The sequence below is a fragment of the Pollicipes pollicipes genome, unplaced genomic scaffold (assembly GCF_011947565.3).
Source record: "Pollicipes pollicipes isolate AB1234 unplaced genomic scaffold, Ppol_2.1 Scaffold_7261;HRSCAF=8764_pilon_pilon_pilon, whole genome shotgun sequence".
Classification (NCBI taxonomy): Eukaryota; Metazoa; Arthropoda; class Thecostraca; order Pollicipedomorpha; family Pollicipedidae; genus Pollicipes; species Pollicipes pollicipes.
In genome coordinates, this window is record NW_023597054.1 from 21,219,775 (window position 1) to 21,230,290 (window position 10,516).

The following is a 10,516-nucleotide window of genomic DNA, read 5'->3' on the forward strand; positions in this document are numbered from 1 at the left end:
CGTGCATTTTCAGTAGCTTCAAACTTTTCCGTTCCTCCTCTAGAATGTTTGACTTTGTTTTCAAATGGTTTTTGCACACGTTAAGATGTCGTTGTTTCAATGACTGAAGGTTTTTGCTTTTGGTCCAAATCCCGCGGGCGAGTGTTTTTACTGAGTCTGTAGCTCTTTGGGAAACGTGCAAGGACACTACGATTTTCAGACGGAAAGCTTGAAACAAGAAACTTCATAAAGCACAGCTTACTTAACGAATATCGCGTACCTATTTATGGTGAGGAGGTCATCTCAATTCCATTTTAAACGTAGTAGTTCTGCTTCACTACAGATAACCGGCCCGCCAATGCCATGAAAGCACACTACGCCTTTACATAAGTGTATTGATAAAGACCAGTAAGCATCGCTCAGTCATTACACAGTACTCATACGAGGCATTTGAGCAGACACCAATCTTATCTGCAGGCGCATAGTTCGAGGCCACGGAAGAGAACAGCACGAATGTATGAAAAGAATATGCATATAAATTCCACGATCTCATTTCTTAGCAACCCCGGAATTTGCTCACGCAGTCGGCATTAAACGCATGCAAATGTAGTGTCAGGTCACTCCGTGCTGCACTCCACATACGCACGTTAACTTGGGCTGATGTTAGTATCAGAGGGCCTGAATGACTGATACTCCTAGACGTATTGCTGCTGCTCTGCCCAGAACAGCTCGGGGTGTTCAATCCTCAGCTGTTCATACTCCGGGATCTGAGCGGGCGCCACCGGCAGGTGGGCGCCCTGCGGCTGGTAGCCTCCCTCGTTGGCCACGTAGCTGACTTGGTAGGTGTTGCCGTCATCGCCCACGAACTGGTAGTTGCCCTGCTGGGTGAGACTGCCGGTCTCTGGCTCAGGTCCAGGGTATACCTGACCTGTCTCAGCCGCCTGCAAAGGCAGAATGCACATGATGTCCTATCAGTAAAGGCTGATCTCTAGGACTATGTGCTGCATAACTAACGCATTAGCTGGACGACAACCTCGGAAATGAAGTTAGAACCGATTCCCTTTTGCATGTGAAGTGGGAATTAATCACCATTAGCAATGTCAGTCGTCTTATCCTCTTGCCCGTAAGTTTGGCAGCCTAAAGTACCGTAGCAACAAATGCATGTCTGACCCGTAGTCACGCCAAGTTTGCGATCTCTATTCCATGACCCTGTCTATAAACGATGCTGAAATGCTGTCCTATTTGGAGCCTGCTTTGAGTTCCTCAATCCAGGCGGACAAGGCGCCATTTGGTTGCAAGATTCAGACCCGCCGCACCCAGCTTGGTTGCGACATACGTTGCCCTCCTGGCTATCAAGTACATTCCTGGCAATGTATACTGGTGACTCCTTCACTAATCGAAAGCATTTGGTCATGAAGTGTCAACAGTTCACCAAATGAAAAATTCAGTGTCATCATGTGAAATGAGTATAAATAAAATTATCAAAAACTTACCGCCTGTCCGTTGTCCTGCTCGTAGCTGTACTCGTAGTTTCCAGTGTTGGGGTCCTGATCGAACCTCTGGCTGAGAATGCGGATCTCGGGCAGTCCAGACCTCACGAACTCATTAGCGTTGTAGTTTTGCGGAGCAGCCGCAGCCGCAACCACCAGTGTAGCGAAGACCAACTGGCGGGAATGCCAGCGCGTTAGCTGTGACCATTCTTACAATATATGTGAACCAATTGATCAAGAAAAATGTGGCGTTCAGTGGCTTAAAGAACGTATATTTATGTATATTTAAAAACAAATGTTGTAATTGCCTCAGGCCTGTTTTAATCCCCCAAAGCTGCTCTTTTCATTGGCCGTTAACTTAGTATTGCACAAGCATTCCTATACACTTCAAAGTTACAGAACTTTCCCAGCAACCGCAGTCAAAAAAGGAAAATCAACCAAGTGGAAGTCATGAGCTGCACAAATTACTGTAGCGATCATAAAATACCTTATCCCGACGATGCATTAAATACTACGAGCAGCACCTATGGGACGACACCCATGCTGCATCTGCCCGGCTTGCCTCTCGTTCGGCCGTCAGGTACATGGCCGCTGTTCGGGCGTCTCAGCACACCACTCACCAGCTGCATGGTTCTGTGGTGCTCAGATCTGTGGTGCTCGGTCGGCTGCAGCAAGCGACTGATGCTGAGAGCTCCATCTCCGGGCCTTATAAGCGGCGGCAGCGGTGACGGCCGCGCGGGCGGGCTCCCCTGCCGTGACGACCTTTCCCTGCCCCGTCGGCCGACGACGCCCTTGAATGCGCTTGCCGCTGGTTAACTGCCCACCCGCGAGATCGTCCGAGGTCCATGGATGCCCCCGCGCAGGCGTCCAGGTTGATGTGCCCACTTGACTGGAAATTTTTAGATTTTCAGAAATTGCCGAAGTCTAAGTTTGAAATTCGACGAACAGGGGCAGAAATCTCCGGAATTTTTGGAAAGTTGATATCATTCTACCGTGTTGCAAATTGGTACGCAATAGGTGCATTATTTACCAGCAATCATTGTCTTCCTTTTCATTCGTTTAAGATGAGGGAATGTAGCGATATCAGCAGTGGCTGGGCCTGTCGGCTTTACTTAAAAGTGATTTGATATAGCGACTTGAAAATGATGGACATCCTGACTTTTGACATCACTTGGGCGGAAAAATTGTGCTGGTCCATCCATAGGGGTTCGGATCGGATATTGGACAGTAATTTCTGGAAATCTGTGGCTCTGATTTCAACGCGGGCGGCGGGTGCAACAGCTGCTAGCGAAGTGCCGTCAGCGGGTGATGATGGTGGATGATCCACAAACTCGAACATCGCCACCAATCCAAATACATTTTACGAGAAACAAACTTAGATCAGCAAATTTCAGAAGTGGCTGGGGTCACGACGGGTGAACCAGCCACATCAACGATAGCAGCTCCATTATATATGATATATTGTTATAGGAACCAATGAGGGAAATGAATATCGCCGGCGGCATGAGGAGAGTTACACCGAAAAATGCTTACACTACCTTATATGTAGTTACTCAATGCATGGAAGCCGCGCCTTGTATGCATTAAGTTATTTGCTGCGCAAAATTTGTGCTTTCGTTATTCCACTGCGTTCCCTCAGGACAGAACCCTGTTTCACGGCATGGAACATAGCGAACGAGAGATAGGGTGAAAGACTGTGGAAGCAATCGCTCCCGTGGCGTTGGATTGCTTATTAATTGGCGCCTATCTGTCTCCGTATTCCATTTCCAAACACAAAGAAACGTGCATGAATAACCCGGCCTCAAAACAAAGGGCCAGGGCACATCTGCCTCTGACTCGAGTGGAGAGCTACCCTGTGCGAATTTGAGGGACGATTTCGATCAGGACTTGCTTCACCATCATTCAGCGGTGATCACAGCGTTTTATTTAAGCTGATTATGTCGCTCGTGCCTCGTTGGCAATAGAAAGACGACTGGTTGCTCGGTTTAGTTATTGGATTGGAGCCCTTTGGACCAGAAATGATCATTTCAGGGTTATGGGATGGAGGAAATTGGTCTACGGTGGGGCAGGTTTGCATGCGCCTGGGGGCCAACCGCCGAGCTTTAACCCGCGCATGTGCGCTGGGTACCCGGTCGGGGTCCCCCTTCTCACAGGCTCTCAGCCTACTTGTGGCTGGCACATGCAGCCTCCCCGGACAAGTGAGGTGTCGTTGGAATGCAGGATGAAACAAGACAGAGGATAAGAAGGTCGGATGTGTGCAGACGATGTTTTTTTGGTTTTTGGTTTTTGGATTAGAGCCTTTTCGACCAGACATGACCATTTCAGGGCTATGGGATGAAGGAAAATGGTTAACGATGGGACAGACGTGCATGCGCCTGGGGGGCCACCCGCCGGGCTTTAACCCGCGCATGCGCGGGTACCCGGCCGGGGTCCCCCTTCCCACGGGGCTCTCGGCCCACACGTGGCTGACGCATGCATCCTGTCCCGGACAAGCGGGGTGCCGCGAGGATGCAGGATGAAGCGAGATAGACGATAAGAGGGACGGATGGTGTGCAGACGATGTTTCACTGAAGTGTACCATAGGATTTGTACCGATCAAACTACCCTAATCACGCATGAACGCATACATGGCGGGTGACCAGAATATAAGTGGATTAATCCGAGAATTGTTGTGTACATGTCCCCACTTCGCAACTTACACAACTTTGACCCACCAAACATGTCGAGAAACAACACCCATCTCCGTGGCCCGCAGCGCGGGCCGGAACTGCAACGCCGTGAAACTCTGCCATCTGTTTTCAGGCTGTAAAAGCTAAGCTACGAGTAAATGGCGCTGATATCGCAGGCTCCAGCCTTATGCTAGATGCCCGTACTTGATGAAAGGTGGCAGCGGACTGGAGCAGCGTGCTTTGTCAATGGCGCATTCTGGCGCGCAGTTAAGATCTTGGCTGGTGGTGGCCTGACCTAGAGTGGACTCCAGCAAGAACCTCCGCATGGCCACTAATTACCAACAGCTGCAAACCCTCTTTAAGCATTTCTTGTCCGACGTTTCAGTAGCCTTGAGTGAGCATTGCGAAAAAGCCTGTCCTGACATCTCATTTTGCGCCTAACCTCCTACTAACTAAGAAAACGCCTGACATTCAACCACAAGTGGCAGGGTGGGTTTGTGTGGCTTGAGGGGTTTGCTTTTCCACCGACTGGAATAGCTTGCAGCCGGTGGTAGCAACCGCGCTAATGGTTCGGTGCAGCGGCGCAGCTAGTGTCATCCCCATCCGCATTTCTACATAGGCGCTCACCTTTGTTCTCTCCTGATGGGTGCTGATTGAGCTCTGGTCCGCAGCGTTAAGTAAGTCATGGCTGTGTCGGCTATTAAGTAACAAAAGAGGTTAGGACGGATCGTGTAATAAATCTAATGACGAACGAACTTAGCGGTTCTAGCTCGAAATATCTGAGCTTATGGACCTTGGTCCCGGAATCCTATCCATCTTGAACATATCAAGATCAAGGGTGGAAAACAGACTGAATAATGTACAAACCGGAAACTGGGATTATGTTGAATTCCTATGAAACATCAGGCATAGCAAAGCATAAATGGAATGTTTTAAAAAGACCTTGTCCCGGCAGTTGCTCGCGTTAGTCACCTGAAGTCAGAACTCAGTGCACAAAAGAACATAACAAAGCCATAAAAGAACATATGTGTACTTCGAAGCATTTTAGGCCTTACACACTAGGAAATGCATGGAAATCCGCTTGCGCAAAAGTATGCAACAAAATAGTGAAAAACATGTGATAACAAACTCCCGGGTGGCCGGTTGAATACCCTTTGCTCAGGTATGGAGGGGGTCAATTTGGCAACCCTTAGATCTAAAAAAAGAGAGCTAAGGACACCAAATCTTCAGAGTTCGTTGACTTGCACGCATACTTAGATGTGTTAAAATGTGCGGTTTCTGGGTCATGACCTTTTGGTAACATGGGGTCACCCATGGTCAAACTCCAGATTGGTGTCCAACGGGCCTTCAGACCTTCTCGTGCATCCATCGTGAATATAGATATGTGTTCTAAGCAAAGCTCACCGGTGCTTATTGAAGGTCAGCGACAATGTTTGACCTTTATAATGTCATGTTGACCAAAATCATTCAAGGTTGCCTTTATTTTTACATTTGAATAAGCGTCAAGTCTTACGCATGGCGGCATGTTACTAACAAGCAAAATGTTGACCAGGGTTATTTTAGGTCAGTCATTTATTCTGACTTTAACGAAGTCCATGAACGATGCATACTGCAGTTCGCGTTATTACAGAAATTAAAACGAGCATCAGAAACCACCCCATACAGCGAGCTCTAGAAAAAAATAATTTTGACTTTGTAAGATCTTCATACTTGATCCTAGGTCAATGCAATTTCCAGTTTCAGTTAATGCGTTGCTTAAGAAAGTGTCTCAGGGATGTATGGTCTGATCTAGCACTCTTTTGTAGAACCATAGGGGCCGGTTCCACATAAATCGTCTCCGCTGAATGCGTCGCCTGACTTTGACCTGCCATATGTCAGCGCCCTTATCTGTGGTCACTTATATACTGAATAGTGTTGGGAGGGTGATATAAGACGTAGTAGCATCCGCCAGGAAAACTTCGTAAATGTTGTGAGCACGTGCTTGTATTTCGATTTGAGAGAAGTGTTCCACATTTCTATGACATTCTAAACTAAAATAGTCATTTTGAAGATCATTTGATGCAGTTCGCAGCGCTGCTCTTCTTCAGACCTAAACCCCTCTAGCTTCCGAGTTACACGCCCGCGAAGATGGGGAGACTATTTCGGGGAGAGTATTTCAAGGTCACCCTGTCATTCATGATGTCATAATAACTTCATTCAAATGTCGCAATTCCACAAACCATGCGGCGATCGGGGCCAAAAAAGATAATCAAGCGTTTCACATCCCTAGCACCTGAGTTCCAATAGTCCGGACTCAGGTGCAGGGGATATGGATGTAGACTGTTATTTCATAGCTGGAAATAAACATTGTGGTTGGGCCAATGTCAAGACAAGGCATCATGGTTCACAATATTGGCGCAGAACATGCTCTTGATACCAATGCCACAATGTCTTTACGCCACATTTAACTAACCCTGTGTATTGTTTTATTTGACTCCTTACCGGTGGAATGAATCGCAGAAAGCAGAAGGGAAGCACCTATGGTACGGCATTTTCCATTTTCCGGTGTAGGAAATAAGAGGGGGTTGGAGGGATAGGGGGACGGGCGGGGGGAAATGACATCTTCTTGACCACCATCCGGACCCCATTCTGAGAGGGTTAGAATTACGTTTGGGTCAGTGAGGCTGCATGTAAGTCTACCTGTTGCAAATTGCAGCATCTGCAATATCCACCAGAGGACTCCAGCGCATAATCAGCATCATGAGCCGTGAAAAGTGGCTGCATTCGAGCTTTACACTCGGGATGGTTCATGTTTCAACAATGGAGTCAGAAATTCGATTCAAACTCAGAACACCAGGACTCGTGCTCCGACATGGACTGAATTTTTTGTACTGTGACCCATGTCTGCAATGTGTGCATTCATAATTATGCAGATTACATCGTGCTCCCCGTTTGCTGCCCTTTGTGCACATCAAACTATCAACACGTTATAACACGATGTCATTTGCACGGTGGAGCAAAGCACTCACTTTTCAGCGTTCTGTTCCAACAAGTCCTTCGGCTTCAACTTGAATACCGAGCCCACGACCGCCATAAAAACAAACTACGCCTTTGCGTAAGTGTATTGATAAAGACTAGCATGCATTGCCCAAAGTCATTATACAGTACTCATACAAGGCATTTGAGCAAACACCAACAGTATCTGTAGGCGTACAGCACGACCGCACAGAAGAGAACCACAGGAGTGTATAAAAAGGATGTGCATACAAATTTCACCATCTTATTCCTTAATAAACCTGTAGTTTGTTCGCGTAGCCTGCATTAAACGCATTTGAATGTAGCGAGCGCTCCGTGCTGCACGCCACCTACAAACGTTAACTTGGGTTGATGTTACTATCAGAGGGCCTGAACACGCGGTACTTCTAGACGTATTGCTGCTGCTCTGCCCAGAACAGCTCGGGGTGTTCAATCCTCAGCTGTTCGTACTCCGGGATCTGGGCGGGCGCCACTGGCAGGTGGGCGCCCTGCGGCTGGAAGCCTCCTTCGTCGGCGACGTAGCTGACCTGGTAGGTGTTGCCGTCATCGCCCACAAACTGGTAGCTGCCCTGCTGGGTGAGACTGCCGGTCTCTGGCTCAGGTCCAGGATACACCTGACCTGTCTCAGCCACCTGCCAAGGCAGAATGCACGATGATGTGCTATCAGTGAATGCTGATCTCTAGGACTATGTGCCGCGTGACTAACGCATCAGCTTGACGACAACCTCGGAAATAGAGTTAAAACCGATTGCCTTTTGCATGTGAAGTGAAATTTAGTCAGCCATCACGGAAGTCAGTTTCGGTATCCTCTTACTCAAAAGTATAGACGTCCTAAAGTATCGTAGCAACCAAACGCAGGTCTGGCCCGTAGTCAAGTGAAGTTGGCGATCTTTATCAGTCGACCCTATCTATGACCGGCGCTGAAATGCTAATCTATTTGGAGCCGGGTTTGAGTTCCCCAACCCAGGCGGACAAGGCTTGATTCGGGTGCAAGATTTAGACCAATAGCACCTGGCTGGTTTGCGACTTAACGTTATACTGCTGACCGTAGGGTACAGCCCTGGAAATGTGTACGGATGACCACCTACGTTAATCAAAGACATTCAGCCAATAAGTTTAACAATTCACCAGATGAGCAATCCAGTTGGCAACGCACAAATGAGACGAACACTGCCACCATAAAGTTAGAACCGATTCTGTTTTGCATATGGAGTGGGATTTAATCACCTATTAGGAAAGTCAGCCTTCGCGTCTTCTTACCCAGAAGTATGGATAGCCTGAAGTGCAAAATTCAAACCAATAGCACCTCGCTTGGTTGGCACTTAACGTTATACTGCTGACCATAAAGTACAACGCTGGCAATTGTGCGGATGACTACTTACGTTAATCGGAAGGATTTAGTCATGAAGTGTCAACAGTTCACCAGATGAGCAATCCACTTGGCATGACGCGAAATGAGCATGGGTGAAATCTTAAAAACTTACCGCCTGACCGTTGTCCTGCTCGTAGCTGTACTCGTAGCTTCCAGTGTTGGGGTCCTGATCGAACCTCTGGCTGAGAATGCGGATCTCAGGCTGTCCAGAGCTCACGAACTGATTATTGTTGTAGTTTTGCGGAGCAGCCACAGCCGCAACCACCAGTGTAGCGAAGACGAACTGGCGAGAAGGCCAGTGCGTTAGCTAGGGCAATGCTTGCAATATATGCGCACAATTTTGATAATAAAAAGATGTAATACAGTGGCTCAATAAAAATAGACCTCTCCCTTCTTGTTAACAAAGGACGTAATTGCTTCTGGCATTAAGTTTTATTTTACAAAGTTCCTTTCTTTAGTGTGTACCGGGCATGAGGTTCCCCTAAATATTTATAGGTTTTCGAAAGTGCCGCAACTTGCCTGAGTATCCCAAAGTTAGTGGCTGCAAAGAACGAATAGCTTAAAAGTCCTCGACTAGACAAACTTCTACAACAATAATGAAATTCCCTTCCTGAAGAAGCATTAAACACTACGAGCAGCACCTATGGGACGGCCCCCATGCTTCATCTGCCTGGTTATCCTCTCGTTCAGCCGCCCGGCACATGACCTCTGTACGGGCCACTACAGCACACACCACTCACCAGCTGCATGGCTCTGTGGTGTTCAGATCTGTGGTGCTGGGACGGCTGCAACAAGCGACTGATGCTGAGATCCCCAGCTCCGGGCCTTATAAGCGCCCTCAGCGGCGAGGCCGCGCGGGCGGGCTCCCTAGCCGTACCGACCTCTCTCTGCCCCGCCAGCCGACCGCGACCTTGACAGCACTTGCCGCTGGCTAATTGCCCACTCGTCTGAGATCGTCCGAGCTCTGCGCACGCCTCCGTGCATGCTCCCAGCGCAGGCGGCGGGGGCAACGGCGGCTGGCGTAGCGCCGTCAGCGGGTGATGGGGTCGCTTGCAGCCCCTCTCCGAGCTCTGCAACCGACACAGCTGTTGCCTGGCGTGATGTGACGTCATACCTACAGGCTGAGCAGACAGATCAGGTCATGGAAGACAGCAAGCTTTGGATCAGAAGAGAGAGAGAGAGAGAGAGAGAGAGAGAGAGAGAGAGAGAGAGAGAGAGAGAGAGAGAGAGTCGGTTGCTTAGGGGCGTTGGATTGCTCATCATTTGACGCGTATCCGGCCTCGAGCAAGCTTTGGATCAGGAGAGAGAGGGAGGGAGAGGGAGAGAGAGAGTCGGTTGCTTAAGTGGCGTTGGATTGCTCATCATTTGACGCGTATCCGGCTTCGAGCAAGCTTTGGATCAGGAGAGAGAGGGAGGGAGAGGAAGGGAGGGAGTCGGTTGCTTAAGTGGCGTTGGATTGCTCATCATTTGAGCGTATCCGGCTCCGCATTCCACTATCGAACACAAAGAAGCGTGCATGACTAACTCGACCTCGAAGCAGAGGGTCAGGGCCCGTCCGCCTCAGATTCCGGCGTGGAGCTACCTGTGTGAATTCGAGATAATTTCGATCAGGACTCAAGAATCCAAGAGAAAGGAACTGAAGAAAAAAGGACCTGCAGCAGGTTTATGCCTCGCTAGGTACGTGAAGGCACGCACTGGCACATAACTAATCTCTTCCACCCGCTTTAGCCCCGCCGCTAAGCAAGAGACATACGCCATCCCTCCCTCCCACGCCCTCCCCTTGGAGATTATTTGCAGTTGCCTTCCTCACCGCTAGAGTTGGTGTCATGAAATTGACAACTTTTAAATTAAATACTAGTTTCACATAAGTTGCAAAAATTAGCAGTTCCCTGCGTTATCGAGCAGCGACCCTACGAATGTTTTTGGGAGCCACAGCAGGAAGAATCATGGTTTATTCAAAGACTTGGAGGAATTAGAGAATCGCAAAACTT

At 48.6% G+C, this 10,516-nt stretch overlaps 1 protein-coding gene across 2 annotated transcripts; it reads right to left on the minus strand.

The window, feature by feature from the left end:
* Window positions 1–880: 880 nt before the first annotated feature.
* Window positions 881–9,367, minus strand: LOC119112262 (larval cuticle protein 65Ag1). Of its 2 annotated transcripts, none has more exons than XR_005095700.1 (3): window positions 9,266–9,367; window positions 1,473–1,643; window positions 881–920 (listed from the first exon to the last, which is right to left on the minus strand). XR_005095700.1 is itself a non-coding variant. In XM_037236368.1 (3 exons), the coding sequence occupies exons 1-3, from the start codon at window positions 9,272–9,274 to the stop codon at window positions 7,540–7,542; spliced, it is 426 nt and encodes a 141-aa protein (XP_037092263.1). In that variant the 5' UTR covers window positions 9,275–9,367; the 3' UTR covers window positions 7,249–7,539. The 2 variants fall into 2 exon arrangements, 1 of the variants encoding a protein (XP_037092263.1); XM_037236368.1 differs by lacking the exons at window positions 881–920; window positions 1,473–1,643 and adding exons at window positions 7,249–7,785; window positions 8,638–8,808.
* Between the last annotated feature and the right edge of the window lie 1,149 nt (window positions 9,368–10,516).